This window comes from Phyllostomus hastatus, unplaced genomic scaffold (genome assembly GCF_019186645.2).
Source record: "Phyllostomus hastatus isolate PE091 unplaced genomic scaffold, TTU_PhHast_1.1 phas_contig_5, whole genome shotgun sequence".
In the NCBI taxonomy this organism is placed as follows: Eukaryota; Metazoa; Chordata; class Mammalia; order Chiroptera; family Phyllostomidae; genus Phyllostomus; species Phyllostomus hastatus.
In genome coordinates this window covers 2,725,490-2,746,735 of record NW_025333897.1, presented here as the reverse complement: position 1 = coordinate 2,746,735, position 21,246 = coordinate 2,725,490, and the positions used below count along the sequence as shown (strand labels likewise).

Below are 21,246 nucleotides of genomic sequence, written 5' to 3'. Positions count from 1 at the left end.
AATTTGTCAGAGCTGTTCGGGGCAATCAGAGGCTCTGGCTCCACGTGGAGCTGACACAGCCGGGTGTTCCCAGGCAGGCAGGAAGCACGTGGCCTTGCATTCCTGGGCTGTGCTGCAGGAGTCACCAGGATACGGGGGCACAGCCCCAAAAGGTAGTGTGCAGGCCTTGGGATCCACTGGAGCTCACCCTGCCTGTGTGAGCAAGGAGACCAGGGTCACACATGACAGACACCTACTTCAAGAGTCACAGTCGGCTTGGGAAGAGGAACCCAGGCCAGCGCAAGGGAAGGTGGGAAGAGATCTTGGAAGAGGGAGCAATTCAAAGGCCCTGAGGTGAAAATGTTTCCGGCATGTTTGGGGACAGCTTCCATCCAGCTGGAGCAGAGTGAGGAGGAGCTGGAGGGCAGAGGGGACAGACCAGATGGTGTGGAGCCTACGGGGCGCAGGGAGGGCTCTGACTCTCACCCTGAGTGCGGTGGAGCCATAGAGAGCCCTGAGCAGAAGAGGGCTGTGATCTCCGTCGGCTGTGCCCAGGCTTCTCTGGCTGTGTTTGGGGGGTGGGCACAAGGAGGCTAGGCTGCTGTGGTGGTGGCTGGGCCATGGTTGGGAGGTGGTGAGCACTGGGTGGATCTGCATCGATTTGGACCCCATGCCTCTCTGCTTCCAATCTCTGAAGACCTGCCTCGTATGCTCCCAGGCTGCAGGGTGGAATGTGGCCACTCACAGCTGCTACCCTGGAACATCATTCCAGCCCCCTGCAGAGACGGACTAACTCACAAGCCATGCCACACACCAGGGGCTAGGGCAAGGTCGGTCCTGCTGGTGTCTGGGTAGGCAGTGTTATGTCCAGGGCTCTGGCTGTGTCCGGATCACAGCGCTACCACTCATTGACCGTGTGGCCTCCATCATTTTCTCTGAGGCTCCACTTCCTCATCTGTAAAATGGGTGTAATGATCAACTCTGGTCTAAGGTTGTGCAGATGAACCAACATCGTGCACTAAAGTACTTAGCACAGGGCCTGAGACATAGCTGGGTCCAAAAACATCTGCCACTGCTCGATTTTATGCTTGCTACGCATTGACCATGACTGCTGTGTCATCGAGAGTACAGGCTGGTGGCTGGAATTGGGGTCTCTTGAGCCAGGCTGCCTGGGTTTGCATCCTGGCTCTGTCCCCTCCCGGCTACATCATTTCGGACAAGTTATGTAATCTCTGAGCCTCAGTTTTCCCACTTGAAACATGGGATGGTGGTAGTTCCTACCTCATGGAGTCATGTTGGGGACCACCCTGCCTGGTCTCAGGAAGCTGTAACCCCCCGTAACTTAGGCTGAGTGAAAGACCTCCAGACCAGGAGCCACTAAGGAGACAAAATTTATTTCCCTGGCATGAATGCTGCCTGTTCTATTGTCTGGCTCCCTTGCATGATCGGCAGTCAAAGACGGGTAGCAATTCTCTAAGAAAGAGAATGAATCTAAGACAGACTCGATCACCTGGGAATGCATTAAGGGAAGAGACTCCAGGCTATGGATATGAAGGGGTGATGGACATCAACCCCTGCCCCCTTGGCTTTGTCAAATCCTGAGTCCTTGTGAGAAATCCAAGTCTCCTGGCTGCCTTTGTCTTCTCTGTTAACTCAGACTCGCAGGGGCGGTGCAGCCCAGACCAGAAACGGCGGACCCTGGGGGTAATCAGGCCTGGGACATAGAATATGCAAGATCCTGTGAGATCTGTTTGCTGGAGGATGTTATTAACTTGGAATTTAAAGACACAGACAGGAAACCTTTGGGACCTGTAGTCCTTTCATATGATAAAACTCCAGTCTGTGCCCAGAATCACAGTGAGGGTTCTGTCTGCACCTTTGTAAGTCACCTACTTCTTTTGATCTTTTCTGCCAGACTGAATCCACAAATTAAGTCTGTATTCTCAGTAAAAATCTGCTTGGGAATGGATACGGGACGCTCTCCACTAGAGAGAGTGGCCCTTCTGTCCCTATTCCCCCACAGGACCTGGTTGTCTCTGTATGTTTTTCTTGTGTTTCGACGAGCATCCGCAACCGAGATGGATACCGCTGGCCGGTATCTGTCACAGGGTCGCTGTGGTAACTAAAGGAAGTGACACCTGTCAGGTGTTCAGAGCAGGGCCTGGCCATGGCAACAGGCTCGGATCAGCACTCTCACCATCACCTGCTGTGCCACTGCTCTCCCTCCTGCAGACAGGGGCACAGCACCCTTTGTGCCTATGTCACCCACCCTGGGCCACCCATCCGGACCAGAGCATGGCACATGTCCACACAGCTCTGTGATTTCTCCAACTAGCCTATGGTTTTTCAGCTTCTTTTGTAAGCTACAAAACCTCTACTCCAACAAAATCTTCAGTACTCCCCTAAGGTACAGCTTAGCCTCTGAGTGACGGTGGGGTTAGCGTTGCTGAGCAGGATGCCTCTCTGCCCCTGTGCTGGCTGAGTCCAGAGCGTGTGCTTTTAGCCCCTGGACACAGCACATCCCTTTATAATAACTGCAGCTCAGGGAGCCCACTCCTGGTTCCCAGACTGTGCGAGCACTTTGCACATGTGAGCTTATGAGAAAGGACTCGGGCAAAGGTTGCAGTGTATCCTTTGGGGCTGGTAATGGAACCTGGGTCAGGTGAGCAGCATGGCCCACATTCTCATCCACCACCTGGTGCTGCCTCAGTCTTCAGGTCAAAGCCAAGGCCCAGGGAGGACACCTGTCCACGCTGGTGCTTCAGAAAGGATGTGTGTTCACTCTGTGGACTGGTTGGCAAATAAAGAACTAACTCCACCTTGCTCCAGGCACTTGGAACTGCTTGTGGTTCATGGGTGTGTGGGAAGCAGCAACCCGCCCCAAGGGGCTGGACCGAGATACACAGCGTGTTCAGGGGAATAGCTTTTGGTTGAGGCTGTGCCGTGCGTGAGGCACCATCTAGTCCCAGGCTTGTCGAGAATGAAGATGGACATGTCATGGGAATGCCTTTGGCTACAAGTAACAAATTGCCAGCTCAGTTGGAGGAAGGCTCTTAGCTCATAGAACACAAAGTCCCAAATTAGGGAGACCCCCAGGACTGGGTAATTTCTTGACTCAGGGACCCAGGTCCTTTCCCTTGTTTTTGTTCTGCCTTTATCACCCTACAGGCTAGCTCCCCTCACAGTCTCAAGGTGTCTCATCATTCCACCAGATAGTCACAGTGGAAAAGGAAGTGTTGTTTTCTGCAAGCGTTTTTCAGTACAAAGATCTTCCCCAGAAATCGCCCAGCAGACAACACACTCTCTCCCTCTCCCTCTCCCTCTCCCTCTCTCTCTCTCTCCCTCCCCCCTCTCTCTCTCCCCCTCTCTCTCTCTCTCTCCCTCCCTCCCCCCCCACCTCTCTCTCTCCCCCAATGTCTCACTGGCCAGAAGTAGAGCCCAGGCTCACCCCACACCCCATCCCCAACAAATGGCTTCAATGAATCAGGATTTCCCCCCTGGGCTGGGTGTTAGGTCACCTTGCCCAGGCGAGGCATGAGTAAAATCAGCCTTCATGTGCAGGATGAGGGAGGATTTGGATGACATCCTCAGTGTCCGCCACAGAGCCTAAAGAGGGGGCAAACCCATCTCAAAGAGGCAATGGAGGAAGCTGGCTGACAGACAGACACCCTTTTCCCTTCCTTCTTTAATCATCGCATGTGTTTAGCTCCCAAAAGTTGGATGTGCCTGATGACAAGGTAGAGAAATATGTGCTGTAGAAAGTAAAAGTGAAGGTAAAATCAGTTATTTTGATATAGTCCTAGAGTGAACCTTCTGCAGCCACTGGAGAGAGAGGGCCGAGTTAGTCAGAGAGACTGACATGGAGAGATCTCCAGAACGCATTGTTAAGGTAAAAGCCAGATGCAGAGCAAGCTTACAGTATGCTGCCATTTATTCTGTACAGGAGGGTTGGGAGGATACACCCTCCGTCTCACGTACACATGCTCGAGTGTGTAGGTGCTCTGTTGAAGAAGAAAAGGCGGGCCAAGGCTGCCTCGAGGAGGCAGACTGAGTCTCGGACGGCACTTCCTTTTGCCTGTGCCGTTTGTCTAGTTTCATTTGACTGTTACTCTTTGCACGTTCCCATCATCATTACATCCAGTGGCCGCCAGTTAGTATACGCCCCCCAGAGGTTTTTCTCTGAACCGGTTCCTTGAAACATTTGACCAGTCCCTTACATATTTTATATATGTGTTACAGTCCAGCATGGACATCCCTTTTGAAGTTGCACGAAACCACTTGATGTGCACTGACAGTTTTTACACTGTTGTATTTCTTTTCTTCACTTTCAGTAATGGTCAGGACCCACTAAATTGATTTTATTACCCACAGTTGGGAAAGAACTGTACATTTGTTCCTGTAAAAAAGGCAAAACAAAAAATGTCCAATAATTGTAAAACATATGTACTTTAAAAATGACAAAGCAGAGTCATGCTTTGCACCATGCCTGTTCCTACCGACTGTAGCTCAGACATGAACAGAAGTCTGTCTTATTCTTTGTGCTGGCTACGGAGTTTTGCCACATGAGTATGCTTATTTAATCCTCTATGAAAAGACATTCAGGCCATGTCCAGCTTTCCTTGGTCACACACAGCACTGTAGTGACCATGCAGGTACATGTGCCCACATGTACTTGTGCCGGCTTCTCTGTGGCATGGATTTCTGGGAGATCATGGGTTAGATGGATGCCGCTCATTCTTCATTTCTCAACTCAGATGTCATTGTCTCCTTGGGGGAGCCTGTCCTGACCACACTAGACAGAGTCCACTCCCAGTGTGACACACTGCATGGCTCCCTGGACAGCCCCCACAGATGTGCAACCTAGGCTCTGTTAATAGGTGTTTGTTGCTAAATTGTAGAAGGCATACAGCTGGAGCTTGCTTTTTTTAAAAAATCCAGTCTGATAATCCCTTCCTTTTAATCGGGGTGTTTAAGCATTTCCATTTAGCTTTGACTGCTGTGGCTCAGCAAGTAGGGCACATTATTCCACAAACCAAAAGGCCACCAGTTCGATTCCCTGGTAGAGTGTATACCTGGGTTGCGGGTCAGGTCCCCTGTTGGGGTGTGCAAGAGGCAACCCATTGATATGTTTCTCACACATTTCTCATCCTCTCTTTCTCCCTCCCTTTCCCTCTAAAAATAAATCATTAAAATCTTTAAAAAACCATTTATGTTAAATGAAACTTGATAATGAATGGATTTACATTTGCCATTTTGTTCCTGGTTTTCTCTATGTCTCTTTCTTGCTCTTCTTTCTTTACTGCCTTCTTTTGTATTAAGTAAATGTATTTTAGTGTACTGTTTGGGCTACTCTGGATTTTGGCTTTTTTTTTTTTTTTAGTTAAAATGTGCATCTTATCAGGGTAATTTGGATTAGTACTAAGTTAATTCCAATAAAACATAGAAACTTTTCTCCAATATAGCCCCATTTTCTTCCCCTCCTTCGTGCTATTGTGTCATATATGTTACAAACCCAACAATATATTAGTATTATTATTGCCTTATATAACTTATGTTTTTAAGGAAGTTGGAGAAGAAATAAGAAAACATGAATCTATACAGTCTTTTATTCTAACCCACGAATTTACCATCTTGTACCCTTCACTTCTCCAGATAGATTCGGGTCACCACTTGCAATTATTTTCTTGCAGCCTAAGGGCTTCTTATGTTGTTTTTTAGGCAGGTGTGCTGGCAATGCATTTTCTCAGTCATTGTTTACCTGAGGGAAAAAAATCTTTATTTTGCCTTCATTTGTGTAGGATAGTTTTCCTGGATATATAATTATTTTATTTTTAAGATTTTTTTTCTTTTTAAACAGAGGGGAAGGAAAGGAGAAAGAGAGGGAGAGAAACATCAATGTGTGGTTGCCTCTCCTGCACCCCCAACTGGGGACCTTGCCTGCAACCCAGGCATGTGGTCTAACTGAGAATCGAACCAATGACTCTTTGGTTTGCAGGCCAGCACTCAATCCACTGAGCCACACCAGCCAGGGCTTGCATATAAAATTCTTGGTTGACAGTTTTTTTCTTTCAGCCCTTAGAAAATGTCATTCCACTCCATTGTTTCTAATGAAAAGTCAGCAGTTGATGGTATGGCTAGTCCTCTGTGTGTGGTGAATCCTTTTGCTATTAAAGCTTTCAGGATTTTTATCTTAGTGTTTAAATTTCAGCTGTTTTTCTGGGTGTGAATGTCTTCATATTTATTCTGCTTGGGGTTTGTTGAATTTCTTACTTATGTAGATGAATGTCTTTCATCAGATTGGGTGAGTTTTCAGCCATCGTTTCTTTAAACCTTTCTTCTGCCCCTTTCTTTTTTCCCTTCCTGAAACCCTTGGTGTACAAATGCTGAGATGCTTGATCTGTCCCAAAGGTTCTGCTGAAACTGAACTTCTCGTTTACCGAGCTAGGCAGGGGCGGAGGGACCACTGGCCAAAATGCCTCAGCTGTCTCTGTTCTTACCTGGAGCTCAGCATTTTTTCAAGTACAAATGATTCTTGGATTACTGTACGCCCTTGGTCAGTCTACAGCATGCTGATATGGTTCTTTTTGCCAGATTTGTGCTTTTGAGGGTGAGGATTTGCCATCTCCTCATTTAGCCATTAGTCCATTTAGTCAAAAGTCCTACCCCTTAATGTTGCTAAATTGATCTTCAAAAAGGATTTATTGACTTACATTCCAAAGGCATTAATTTTCTCATTAAAGTCCTCTTACTGGAAATGGAATGAAAAATTTTTTAAAAGTGTTAAAAGGCGATTGCCTCAGTAGTGTGAGCAGCTGGGTCCCTGAGTTGGGTCGCGGTCAATAGCATGAGATTTGCTGCAGCGTTAATTCCACAGGAATTCCGTATTTGGGATGTTGAGCTGTGGTTTTAGATTCGAGTCTGGTGTGTAGTAGGTACCTTTAAAATTTTTTTAATGAAGAGCTACATCATAAGATGTATTTTAAGTCTTTAAAAACCCACAAGTTAGAAAACAATGTATTAACATGATCCCAGGTATTTAAAAATAAATCTTCTACCCATCCACCTCCACCCCCCCCCAAAAAAAGTCCTGTTACTCTGGTTGTGTATATGTGTAATATTTACAGAGGAGAAAAGGTAAGGCCATAGAACAAATCATGAACCGGGGATGCCTATAGACAGGCAGGCAGGACCCCTACCTTCAGATGTGCAGACTGTGCCCAGGAGACAGGGAGTCTCACAGGGGGTCATCCACCGGCCGTGAATAATGTTTTAGATTCCCTTAGAGCAGGGTGTCAAACTCATTTTCACCGAGGGCCACATCAGCCTCTCGGTTGCCTTCAAAGGGCCGAGTGTAATTTGAGGACTGTATAAATGTGACTGCTCCTTAGCAGTTAAGCGGAGCTCAGCATTGCCGCTGGGTAGAAACAAGGTGCCCGCCAGATAAAACCAGGTGGAGGGCGCGGGCCTTGTGTTCGCCCCCTGTGCTATAGAGGCACTAAATGTGCTGGGGGCATTCCCGGGGTGGGACTGAGAGCTGTGCAAGCAGCTGTACCTTCAGCATTTTCTGCAGCAGTAATGTATTTGTGTCCCTTATATGTGAACAACCTTTTTTTGTTTCCCAAGAGTAAATTTAAACAGATTGGTTTGTGATGTGGGATGAATGTGATTGCTTAATTTTGTTTTCACTTTGCAGCGACATGAACACAAGGGCTGGTGGCGCTGCTCAGGCCTACAAAACGACCAGTGCAGAGGCTCCTCGGCCATCCCAGCTGGTGCAGCCCGGCCCCTTCCCGCTCTCCGCCTCCGTCCCCAAGTCCTTCTTCTCTAAGCAGCCCGTGCGCAATAAACACCCAATGGGGTGGAAGAGAACGGATGAGCCCTCGCCACGGCCGCTCCCCTTCACTGACCCAAAGAAGTAAGTGCCTGGGCACTCAGGCTTAGGAAGGCACTGCAGGAGCCAAGTCTGGGTGTCTCAAGACAGGGAAGAGGGTGACATCTCTGTCACCATCATCAGGGCACTGTGCCAGCCTGTACACTGGGAATACGGCTGTGAACAGACACACAGAGATGCCTGCCCTTGGTGGGCTGACAGTTTGGCTGGGGGGACAGCCTAAAGACAGAGAAGCGTGCAGTGGATCAGACAGGGGCTCGCACTGTCTGGTGCCAGTGTGGCTGGAACGTGTGAGCACAGGAGGTCAGAGAGGTGATGGAGACAGATCGTGGAGGGTCTCGTGGGCCACCTCCGATGGCGTTGGCATCTGCCATAAATGAGGTGGCGCCACAGGAGGGTGTGGAGCAGAGGAACATGATCTACACTGGGTGCTCACAGGGTCCCTGCGGCTGAATTCGGGGCAGGGCCTATGAGGAGCCGCTGTGACCGTCCAGGCAGGAGACAAGGGGGCAGGAAGGGGTGGAGGTCTCGGAGGAGGGTGGCTTCCAATCAGATTCTCTGTAGTGGGAGCCAACAGGGCTGCTGGCGGGTTGGCTCTGGTGTGAGAGAAGGCGAGGCAGCCAATGATAGCAGGTCTTATGGCCTGAAGGGGACATCTGCCTTGAACTGAGATGGGGTGAGCAAGAAGCAGTTTTGGGTGGAGCTCCAGAGCTCAGTCCTGGATGGTCACATTTGTGATGTGCAGAAGACACCAAGGAGGCAGTCAGGTAAGGAGTCTGGAGCTCAGGAGAGATCAGGCTGGAGAGAGAAATGTGAGTGTTGTTAGCGTAAAGGCAGGAGGCTGGAGGAGCGCACCAAGGACCAGAATGTGGGTAGAGAAGAGGGGAGGTGTAAGACCAGGCCTGAGGCCCACCCTGGCTCAGAGGATAAGAGGAGGAACCCAGATTAGTGTGAGGTCCAGGGAGCCCGAGGGTGGTGGACCGGGAGCAGTCAGGTGGGATGAACCTGACACCCGAGTGTCGGAATGAGCCTCATGGAAGTGCAGGAAAGGATAGAGCAGAATTGGAGGCAGCTGTGTGCAAAGCTCATTTGAGGGTTTTTTCTGTAAAGCAAAAGAGAGGAGTATGCAGTGAAGGAAGGGTCTTTGTTTTTTTAAGGTAGATGGATGTGATATCTAAGGTTGATGAAGTACTTGCTGTATGCCAGTCTCGGTTCTAAGCTCCTATATGTCAGTGAAGTCAGTGGATCCTCACAAGAGCCCCATGAGGTGGACCTGTCATCCCATTTTGCAGATGAGGCAGCTTGACCCCAGACTCTCACACTGGTAACGGATGGAACTTGAATCAGAGCCTGGGAACCCTGGTCCAAGGCTCCTCTGCTGCTGGGTGGGAGCAGATCTGTCCTCCTCCATCCTATTTCTAACATCATTCTACATGACCTGGATGGAGCCATTCAAATGTGTGGGTGACACAGAGCTCGCGAGGACAGGGGTGTCAGGAGACAGAAGCCGGGCCCCTGGAGATGGTCCCTTCTGAGCTCACACTAAGAATCCAGTTCACACACCTGACGGCCAGCCAGGGCTCTCTGAAAACCAGGTTCTCATTCTCCTCTCCCCTGATTAAAACCCCCAGCAGCTGCCTGCTCCTGGGATTAATGATGAAGTCTTGTACTTACTGAGCATGTGCTTTCTTCCAGGCACCAGTGCACCACGCGTTTTGCCCAAACTCCTTCCCAGTCCCTGAGTGATCTGTCCCTCGTCCCCTGGCCCTCATGTCCTCCCACTCTTCCCCTTGCTCACTCCCCTCTGGCCATGCTGGCCTCTTGCCACTCCTCAGACTTGCCAAATACGGGCCAAACCCAGGGCCTGTGCAGAGCTCACCTGTCCTGGGCTTCCCTCAGCTCCTCTGACTGGCTCCACAGGGGCCCGGTCTAATGCCACCTCCTCAGGTGGGCCTTCCCAGCCACAGTCCCTGCCTTCGTTCTGTCACTTCTCTCGCTCCCACTGCCTGTTTACCCCACAGGAAAGCAGGTGCCACTGCCTTGGTCGCTCGTAGCCTGCCCAGCAGTCTGGGCTCTCCATCAGTGAGTGTACGCACCGTGCGTCTCATTCTCACTTCGACCCCGGAATTTCCTGCAGAGCCTCCACTTCTCAGGGGGGCCAGGTGGCCAGGGGCGGGGGGGTGGGCAGACCCCGCCCACCCTGGGACGCTCCTGCACAATGGCAGCTGCTCTGGCCGCCCTTCCCCTGAGTGCTGTTTTTTCCTCTGCCTGGGTGCCCCCAACCCCTACTGGCTCACTCCTGCCCCCCACCGTACTGGTATGCCAGGGCTTCTGAGACCAAGTGCCACAGACTGAGCAGTTCAGCGACAGAAACTTCCTGTCTCACAGTTCTGGGGGTGAGAAGTCTGAGCCCAAGGCATCTGCAGGGTTGGTTTCCTCTGAGGACCATGAAGGACCGTCTGTTGCACACCTCTCTGCCGGCTTCTGCCGATCTGCTGGCGGTCTGGGATTTCTTGGCCTGTAAACACTTACCCCGATCCCGGCCCTCATCCTCACTCAGCCTTCTCCCCGTGTGCACGTCTCTGTCCCCACTCCCCTTTCTGCAGCACCACCAGTCCCTTGGGATTAGGGTCCACTGTGGTGGCTTTATTTTACCTTGATTACCTCTCTAAAGACCCTGTTTCCAAATAAGGTCACATTCTGAGATTCTTGGGTTTAGGACTTGACTTTGGCGGGGGGGGCATAACACCCGCCCTCAGATGTTAGCACAGACATGCCATCCTCGGGGGAGCCCTCCCAGCCCCCATCCAGGCCCGTCCCTTCCAAGCCCATGCTGCTTGTTTTCCACAGAGAGAATCCCAGGGCACATCAGACAGTCATTTGCTAGCAACTTCCTCTCTGTCGCACCTGCTGGACTGAGAGATTCGGGAGAGCAGAGACACGTGAACCCCAGCCAGGGCCCGGCACATAGTAGGTACTCAGAAAGTAGACCTGAACACACGATGGCCCTCAACAGACAAACACCTCCTTTTCCTCAGGAAGGCTTTTTGTGTGTGTGTATAAACATGTAAACCAAACCCATAAAAATTTGGGAACACAAATAGTTTCATGGATTCTTATAAGATTCATTAATTGACACGTACATTTTCATCCTATGCATAAGATGTTAACTTAGAATGATCGCTTTTGTCCCATTTAATAAAGCTGTCTTGTTCAAACTACCCCTGAGCATTTTGGAGGTAGTATCTTTGTATTGTTAGAGACACTTCTGAGTCACTAACCTAGTTTTTCAGAAAACATCGTCACTTCCATCTAAATTATTTGAAATTAAACATGCTTTCTTTTTTAATCTGTATGATGCTGTTGCTAAAATTTTATATCAAGGCATAGCAGCTCCTTTGCATGACTGACTTACCTACATTTACACACCTGCTCCGCTGCGTACTGTCGCAGGCCCTTGACCGGCATTAACTCACTTGATCCACACTACAGAATGGTGAGACAGCGTTCCCTTCACATCCTGTTTTCCAGATGGGAAAAGTTGAGGTACAGAGGGGTTAAGTCACTTGCCCAGTTCCACCCAGTCAGTTAAGGTTATTCGCTGCAAGTATTCTGAGTGTTGATTTTGTAAATTTTGTCCTCACATATTATGAGCCCCCCCTCAGGAATGATTACCAAGTCCATCTATATTTCTTTGCCTCCTCTTTCATGATTCTGGCTATGCATCTCCTAGAGGAATGACAGTGGTTGCGGCCAACACAGCGACCCCTGCCTTCAGCCACGCTACTCCACTTGGGTTGGCCCCATTTATCCTCCTGGCTACCCCATGAGGGGGATCCTGTTTCTACTCCCATTTCCAGATGAGGAAACTGAGGCACAGTACCTAGCCCAGGTTATCCAGCCAGGAATGGCAGGGCTAGGATCCATACCCAGCAGGATAACTAACTGAGCATCTCGTCGTGTGAGAGACTCAAGGAGGATGCACACACAGGACAGTGACTCATGTTTGCTGAGGATCGATTTCTTGGAGGCAACAGTCTCTCCTGTATTTGGTGTTCCCCCTTACGTCTGAGCGCATGCGCTGGGAAACAAAAGGCGGAATGAGCTAGTGAAGGACAGAGAGTCTGTGTGCAGAGGGAACCGAGAGCATCTGCCATAGAAGCCCCTCGTCCTCAGCCCTTCTGCTGCAGGCCCAGGCCATGCTGGGGCAGGCGGCAGCCTCGCTTCGACCACTTTGTCCCAGGGCTCTTAACTCATTGGCCTGCCCTCCCCCTGCCTTTAGAGGGGCACCGTAGCAGTAGGGCCAGGGTGGGAATCCCTGAATGGCTGCTTACTCCCTCTTTAACCCCTCAGTTTCCCTCTGTTTAAAAACAAAAACAAACAAACAAAAAAACCTTTATAGCCCTGGCTGGCGTAGCTCAGTGGATTGAGTGCAGGCTGCAAACCAAAGTGTCTCAGGTTCAATTCCCAGTCAGGGCACATGCCTGGGTTGCAGGCCATGACCCCCAGCAACTGCACACTGATGTTTCTCTCTCTCTCTCTCTTTCTCCTTCCCTTCCCTCTCTAAAAGTAAAATAAATAAAATCTTTTTAAAAATGTTTAAAAAAATCTTTAATTTTAGAGAAGGGAAGGAGAAAGAGGGGGAGAGAAACATCAGTGTGTGAGAGATACAGCAGTTGGTTGCCTCCCACATGCCCCACACTGGGGACCCGGCCCACAACCCAGGCATGTGCCCTGACTAGGAATCAAACTGGTGACCTTTCATTTCGCAGGCCAGCGCTCAATCCACTGAGCCACACCAGCCAGGGCCCCTCTATTTTTTATTTTATTTTTTAAATTACAAGTTGATATTCAGTATCAGTTTCAGATGTACAACACAGTGATCAGACATTTATACAACTAACGAGGTGATCTACCCGGTGAGCCCGGTGCCCCCCTGGCACCACTGTACACGGTTATTGCAGTGTCTTCACTGCGTTCCCTGTGCTGCACTTTATGTCCCCCTGACTGTGTTTATAACCGGGATCTGACTTCTTAGTCCCGTTTCCCTTCCCACCCATCCCCTCCAGCCCCTCCCATCTGGCGATCATCAAAATGTTCTCTGTGTCTGTGATTTTGTTTCTGCTCATTTGTTTTTTAGATTCCACATGTAAGTGGAATCATATGATATTTGTCTTTCTCTGTCCAACTTATTTCACTCAGCACAATACCCTCTGGGTCCATCCATTTGTCACAAATGGAGAGATTTCATTGTCTTTATGGCTGATGTCCCACTGTATATATGCACCGCATCTTCTTTATGTGCTTGTCTGTCGGTGGGCGCTCAGGCGGCCTCAGTGTCTGGGCTGTTGTGAATAGTGCTGCAGTAAATACAGAGGTCCAAGTGTCTTTTCAAAGGAGCGTTTCGGATTTCTTCAGATAAATACCCAAAATGGAATTTCTGGGTCATATGATAGTTCTATTTTTAATAGTTGAAGAAATTCCATGCTGCATCAGTTTACAGTCCCAAGTTTCCCTCTCTTCAGACTGGGATCACAGTCCCCTCTACCAGGGTTGTTGTGAAGACTTAATACTCAGTTAATTGATGCGAGACTGCCCTCACCCCCAACCCCAACCCCAGCACCAAGTTCCAGCTGCGCTGTACTCAGCAGGTGAGGGTGTGGCTGGAGGAAGGGCTTTCTGGCCATTGGGAAAGGTCAGGCTACCAGCAGCCCTCAGCCATCCTGGTCTTGCCCCAGTGGAAGGGCTTGCGCTGCCCCTTCGGGTTGGGGGCCCCTGGGCCACCCTGAGAGGCCTCAGAAGGCTGACACAGCCCAGAACAGGCCACACTGGCACTGCTCATCCCTGAGTGTTGAGCAGGTCAGCCACGGCACAGGGTTGTTGTGAGGTCCGTGTGTGTAAGTCCTGGCTGCTGGTCCATGTGCCCGCAGACCCAGGGCCCAGTGAGGATGATGCAGGTCCTGGGGAGCTGCCTCTGTTGTTGCCTTGAGAGTAAAATGGAGATTAGGAGGCCAAGCACCCAAATCACACCCAAGGACCCCAGTCCCAAGCCCCTAGCACCCTCATGCATGGGAGGGGCACCCCGCCTCCTGTAGGACCACTGAGGAGATGAGGTAGAACAATGCATGCGAAGGGCAGCCAGCGCCTGGGAGGGAGGGGCACTCAGGAGGTGAGCTCTGTTGCTGCTGGCGGTGCTGAGACTGCAGTCAAGAACAGTCCCCTGAGTTCACCTCAGTTCACACACCAGCTCTGCTGTTGTCATGTGTCAGAACCCATCGGAGCATCAGTGCCCTTGCCTGCAGAGTGAGGTGGTTACAGTCTGGGGGGTATAAACACAGTCACCCACGAGACACACTGGCCCCAGCTGAGAGCCCTCATCACAGGGAGCTGCCGAGGTTACTGTTGGTGCATATCGAACTCTGCTTGCATCTCTCTGCTTGCATCGTGAGAGAATCTCAGGGTGGCTCAGAGTCTCAGGCAGAGGTGGGTTCTGAGTGGCCTTAATTCACTGTGCCTCAGCTTCTCCAGCTTTAAAAGGCAAAGATCTGGAGTCCCTGCACCCACAGGTGGTGTGCCTGAGTCCCAGGAAGTGCCTGGTCTTCGGTGGCCGGGCTGACAGACGCTGGCATCTGGTGGTAGCTGACACCTGACATTTGGGTGTCCTCTTTGTTCAGGTTCAGGGCTCGGGGCTCCACACAGTGTAGGCACAGAAGGAGCTGGGGACGGCCTCTCCCTAATATCCCCACCACGTATCAGGGTTGCCACACACTCCGCGGCCTCTCCCAGCCACCCTTCCAGGAAACTCCGCCTGCCGCCTGAAGCACAGACCCATGAGTGTCCTCAGCAGTGAGCTGGCAGAACCCCCAGCTCAGGCAGGCTGATGGCAGTGCTAATTAGCTTAATTAATCCTCCCCAAGAGAGCTGCCCCAGTTGGAGCCCAGAACTCCAAGTCCGCTGGGATCGGACCCAGCCAAGTGGGCGCCTTTGGTCACCTCCCACCTCTGGCCCTTTGGTAACAAGAAGTTGCTGTTGTCGGGGTTCTGACTGCAGAGCCTTCTTTGTCATTTTCCTGTCGTCCTACTCTTTTCTAATGCAAGTGGTTTAATTCCACAGCATACCCAAACCTGACTTCAGACAGTATGGGCACATTAGAGATTCTGTGCAGTGCTCCCAGTCAGAACCTTGAGGAGAGGGCTCATCCTTCAGGGTATTTTCATTTGTGTTTTGAAATGCGTAATATGTACAGTTAAAAAAAAACTAGTCCAAAAAAGTTTGCAGTTTTGAATGAAAATTGAACCACTATCACTTCCCTGGCTCCCAGCCATCCTGCTCCTCTCCCCAGAGCAACCACGGTTTCCTTCCTTCTGCGTGCTCCCAGAGACGGCCCAGGCTTGACCAGCACGTGCGACCGGGAGTGCTTCCCTTGTTCTGCTTGATTTATCGCTGCCTCCTTCATTTGTGCTTCTCAAATAACTTGGCGACAGTTTCATGTCAGTGTATTGAAGGTGATCTCTTCTTTCCAAGAGTCAGGCAGAAGTTCATGTTGTCCTCGGAGGTCATTAGATTTTGACAATTAGGGAGACCAGAGATCTTGAGAAAAAGGAAAAAGATCAGAGCTACACAAGCCCAGTTTGGTTCATTTTCTTTAACTTGGAATTAATGCCATCGTAAAGTATTGCTTCAAATTTGCATTGTAGAAAATACATTGGGAAAATTCTTCCAGAAGAAAGAAAGAGCAAGAGTGATCAATTGCATTCTCCAGACTGAATTTTCATTGTGTTTTTTCCCTGTAGACATGTCACAGCAACCCGCTAACAGTACCAGGCCCTGAAGCCTGCAGTGGGTGAGACAGAAGCAGATGCAAGGGCAGGAGGGAGCGTACTAGCCTGACCTCTTCCCGAGAGCCAGCCTTCCACTGTGGGATTAAGAGTGCGCTGTTAGTCCTAGCCATCTTGGGATCTGAGAAGGAGATTTTAGCAAATGAACACAAACATTGGGGAAGGAATGCTCATGTTCTTTTGGCTTAACTTTTCAAAAAATCTTTTCTGTTTTATAAAAGTCATTTAAGCTTGTTATAAAAGGAAGAGAGGAAAGCAGGGAGGAAGGAAGAAAAGTAGGGACATTGCTTAGGAGGGAGGGATAGAGGTTGGTTGGTTGGTTTCATATAATACTCATTTAACAACTACATTTAAGTACCTAATGTGGCAGCCCTATTCCTGACTCTGGACACAGTGCAGAAGGCTGCAGGTGAGGTGGAAGGAGGGGAAACACAAATGCACAGTACACCCAACAAACCCTCATGAGGTGAGTTCAGTAACATAGCACAAGATTGTGTGACTGAGTGTACCTGGCCTGGGAAGAGAGCACCAGGAGGTTGAGTGGTCAGGGGATGCCCCTTGGAGGAGGTGACATTGGAGCTAAGCTGGATAGATGAGAAGTTGCTATTCACAGGGAATGCTGGGAGGGGACTCGAGGCAGACAGAAAAGCCAGTGCAAAGGCCCTGGGGCAGAAGCATGCCTGGTGTGTTTAAGGAACATTAGGAGGCCTGTGCAGGAGGCAGTGAGGACAGACAGGGGCCAGGGAAGATGTTTGGGACCTTGGGGGCTGTGGTTAAAAATGTTTTTAGAAAGTGAATCCCCCATATACCCAGTTTTGGAGCTAAGAATATGGTGAAATTCAGTATATCGAGCTAAGCTGTGTGTGAGGTTCTTTTCCTAAAAAAGATTTCCTGCTATATATACCACTATACATTCATTCCCATGGCCTACCTGGGAGAGCCTCCTCCCGGGTCATGCGGATTGGCTGCACTTCGTTTTAGCAGCTGCACAGGGTGGCTCTGTGGTGCCTCGTCGTCCTCCCCAGAAGGGCCTTCCCCTGCTTCTGTGTTTGCCCTGCAGACAGGCCCCCATGAAGTACCCTCATATACCTGGCACCCGTGGATTGATGTGGACCTTTCTGAAGGACCCACTCCCAGAAGTAGTGCAGAGAGAGAGCATGCTTTAAAGTTCTTAGCAGGTCCCAACTGGTGTGGCTCAGTGGATTGAGTGCCGGCCTGCACACCAGAAGGTTGCTGGTTCAGTTCCCAGGCAGGGCACATACCTGGGTTGTGGGCCAAGTCCCCACTTGGAGGTGTGTGAGAGGCAACCGATCGATGTTTCTCTCTCCAAAAACAAATAAATGAAATCTTTTAAAAAATAAAATAAAAATTTCAGGTCTTTTTTACACCCCTCCCAGTGGAGAGTGCCCCTTTCTCACTGTAGACGAACAGAAGGCCTGGCCTGCTCCTTCCCCACCGTCAGTGGGCACAGCACGCAGCATGCCTTGCACTTCCCAGGACAGGGGATTCTGGGAAATGGCAAAAAGTCTAAAGGAGAGGGAGGACAGTAGGTCCCTTTCCACCTCCAGCGGGAGGAACATATACTCTCTGGGTCGTGTGCATCTCTCTCTCTCTGTCTCTTTCTGTTTCTCTCTCAGAGCTTAAGCTTTTTGTTCACGCAGAGAACACTGTAATGGAGCCAGTATTACCCTAGACCTGGAATTCTAACTTGAGGAGAAATATGACCTAACAAGAAAAAACTTCCCACCCTCTGTCCCTTTCTTTGTTAAAATCCCAGAGCTGGCAGCTGAGAAAATGAGGGGGAAAACGTACACTTCAAAACCCTCAGTAGGCCCAAGGCATCTTATCTCTTCATGGGTTCAAAGACTTATATTTTTTAGTATTTTATTTATTTTTTGAGAGAGGGGTGGGAGGGGGAAACGGGGGAGAGCACCATCGATGTGTAAGAGAAACATTAACCGATTGCCTCTCACACACCCCCGGCAGGGGACCTGGTCCACAGCACAACCTAGGCACGTGCGCTCCTGGGAATCGAACTGGTGACCTTTTTGGTTTGTAGGCTGGTGCTCAATCCACTGAGCCTCACCTGCCACAGCATTTTTTCTTTCTTGAGTTACAAAACGATGTAAGTCTGTGTGTTAGCTTTTTAAAAATTAGTTATTTTTTATTGGTATAACACGTAATTATGGTAAATAAGACAATCAGAAGGGTATAAGTCAGTCCATTTTTCCACTTCCTAATGATTCCTACCTCCCAGAGTTTATCAGTGTTCCTCATCTCTTCCATCTCATTTCCTGCATCTAAAAGCCATTTTTTTTAAACAAATATGATTGTGCTCCACCAGCACATGTCTTTTTTCATGCCATCTCCATGATATGAACTCGGCAGTGATGCCTGGGGGCTCTGCAGCTTGGGGGCCTCAGCAGGAATCTCCACTCACAGACTGTGACTCAGGACAAGTGCCATGGAGCTACTTTGCCTCTGTACCTCAGTTTCCTGTCTATTCACTGGGGGTGACAGTAACAGCGCCTCCTGGGGAGGCCTGCTGTGCAGATCGGACAGCGTGCACAAGGCCCTTGGGTTGGTGGATGGTGCCTTCCACACCGGGAGGGCTGTGCCCCTGTTAGCTGTTGCTTCTTCTATCCTGGGTGGTGGCGCGTCAGGTCAGAACCCAGGTTTTCACCACTGAAGTAGTACCTAAGCCCACAGGCTGAGCCACAGAAGGCAGGAGGAGCCATGACAGGTATGGCTCAGTAGGTTGGGCGTCATCCCGTGGACCAGAAGGTCGCCGGTTCAGTTCCCAGTCACATGCCTGCATTACGTGCCCCGGTTGGGGACGTGCAAGCAGGAACCTACCAATGGTTTTCTCCCTTCCCCTCTTTCTAAAAATAAGTAAATAACATCTTTTTTAAAAAAGAAGAAGGCAGAAGGAGGCCTCGGTAATTCCCAGGAGTGGTGGACGAGAATCCCAGAGGAGGGCCAGGGAGCTGTGGGGCGGCCGTCCATGGAGCCAGCAGAGGGGGTAAGGGAGCAGCAGAGAGACTGCATGCAGTTCGGGGTGCTCGTCAGCCCAGGCAAGTTGTCACAAGGCCAGCCCTCCTTCCCAAGAATTCGCTGTGTCAGATGCCGGCCAAGTGCTTTGCAGCAAACCACGTGATGCCATGACAACGGCATGTTTTCCTGATGAGCAAACCAAGGGTCAGAATGGTGGTGTGACTTGCCCAAGGTCTCATGGCAGGAGTAGGCAGAGCCAGGACTCGAATCCAGGTCCATCTGTCTCCAGGGCTCTGGCTTTTAACCCCAGGCTATGCTTCAGTGGCTTTTAAACCACAGAGTATTCTGGAAGGCAGTGCAAGGTCAGCTTTGAGGGGTGGTTAGAGTGACTTGGGCTCACAGACCGACTTCTGGAACGGGAAGCCTAGTAGAAAACAGGGATGGGAAAGTCTGGGTGCTCCCAGACCCCTCGGTTACCTCATGGTGTGTGAGCTCATCCCCATTTGACGGATGAGGAAACTGAGGCTAGGGAAAGCTGATGACAGCTCCTAAAACACCCAGGCCAGAGGTCTGCTGTCTGTGGCCCGCCACTTGCCTATGGGGACCAGCTCCCCTGGGGGGTTCCCTCTCTGCGAGACCCCATTCCTTATCTGTGGCTGAAGGTCCTGATCCAGGCCACCATCATCTCACGTACAGGAGCTTCCTTACTGTCTCCCTGCCTCCACTTTTCTTCCTGCCTCCACAAGGATCACTTTTCTGTTCGGCAACCAGAACAACCCTTCTAAAACGAGAATCAGGACCTAGCACTCACCAGCTCAGAACTGCAGAGCCTCCCACATGCCATCCAGTCCCCACAGTGGCTCCTGAGTTCCTGCCCAGTCTGCCCTGCCCCTGCCCAGGCCTCACTTCCCAGCACCCCTCACAAAGCCCATCCCCCATCCCCGTCATTCTGTCCATTTACCCAGCTTTATTTTTCTTCAGCTCACCTCTTTCCACCTCGCATTCTGGGGCCTCTCTGTTCATGTGCTCATCGTCTGGCTCCCCAGCTGGGGGTCAGCTGCATGTTCCCTGCTGCACTGTCCTAGGGCAGGCGTGGCGCAGAGCAGGCTCCCAGGCAGTGTCCGAGGGGGGAGTGATCGGAGCACAAACGAGGTTCCTCTTCACATGCAGGTGAGGTGGAGAAGGCTGCATTCACTCGCCTAGTGACCGCAGGCCTCCTTGGGTCAGGACAACATTGAGAAGCAGTTCCAGCCTCCTCAAGATCCCCCTGACCCTGACCTTCTCATTCCAGGCAGGTGGACACCAACACGAAAAACGTATTTGGGCAGCCACGGCTGAGGGCCTCCCTCCGCGATCTGCGCTCCCCACGGAAGAACTATAAGTCCACCATTGAGGATGACCTGAAGAAGCTCATCATCATGGACAACCTGGCCCCAGACCAGGAGAGAGATGCGGAAGTGCGTAATGGGCAGGTGGGAGGGCGAGGGGGCGGGGACATACCTCCCTGGGGTCTCTGCAGCCTCTCCCTGCGGGTCCTCAGCCTTCAGTCCCTGCCACAGCCCTGTTTGGGTGTTTGTGGCTTCATGGCCAGAGCTCAGGGCATCGGAGAGAAGCTCAGAGTAAAGCAGCTTGGTGGGCACCCAGGGGATTTATTCCATCCCAGAGGACCTCATGAGACTGGGGGAGATGCTGTTAGAAGCACTCATGTCCTTATGGAGCCCAGGTAGAAGCTCCTCCTACCCACTCAACCGCAGGGACCGAAGGCGGAGGCAGGGTTCCTAGGGGCCAAAACTGCAGTTGTCCTTGGTTCCTCCACACCCCACCCGCCCCTGACAGGTCTTGCTCTCAGGCAGGCACTCTCTTATGTGGACTGAGAGGGCTCTATCCCACCTTAGGGGAGGACAGCCCCCTGTCCTCAGTGGTCCTCAGCAGTGACTGGCTCTCACTGGTCCATCTTGGGCCACACTACCTTCCCTAACCTTACCTGTAGCTGGAGGTAGAGTTGGCCCTCCAGAACCAGGTGGGCTACATCGGGGGGAGGAGTGGGGAACCCCCAGGGAGCACTTGTCATGCTTTGACCAGCAAGGGGACAAAGATGGATGCTGGGTGAGTAAGAACCACAGATGTCCCGGAGAAAAAGGAGCCTCTGATAACAGTGACCACGGGCCAGGCCATGACCGCGCCCCGCATCCTCCCCTGTCTCAACAACAGTCGCCACCGAAGAGTCTGCAGCGGACCTTGTCTGACGAGAGTCTGTGCAGTGGGCGGCGTGAGCCCAGCTTTGCCAACCCGGCCAGCCTGGAGGTGGGCCTGCCCAGCGACGTGCTCTTCACCAGCACCTGCGCTTTCCCCTCCAGCACGCTGCCTGCCCGCCGCCAGCACCAGCACCCCCACCCGCCCGGCGGCAGCCTCAGCACCATCCCTGCCACTGGCAACAGCTTCCCAGAGAAGAAATGTGAGCCTGGGTAACCTGGGGCTGGCAGAGGAGGTACCCCGGGGTTGGAGATCGGGGGGAGGTTCAAAGGCCAGAAGTCATTGGAGTCA

The 21,246-nt window shown here is 51.1% G+C and overlaps 1 protein-coding gene across 10 annotated transcripts in view; it reads left to right on the top strand.

Annotated features, from left to right (window-relative positions):
- The window catches only part of SIPA1L3 (signal induced proliferation associated 1 like 3), a 243,923-nt gene that overhangs the window by 210,131 nt on the left and 12,546 nt on the right, over positions 1–21,246 (top strand). For all 10 annotated transcript variants that reach the window (XM_045846575.1, XM_045846581.1, XM_045846573.1 and 7 more), the window contains 3 exons: positions 7,673–7,894; positions 19,994–20,159; positions 20,914–21,157. In XM_045846575.1, coding sequence (XP_045702531.1) covers positions 7,673–7,894; positions 19,994–20,159; positions 20,914–21,157 — 632 coding nt within the window. The remainder of the gene's footprint in view (positions 1–7,672; positions 7,895–19,993; positions 20,160–20,913; positions 21,158–21,246) is intronic.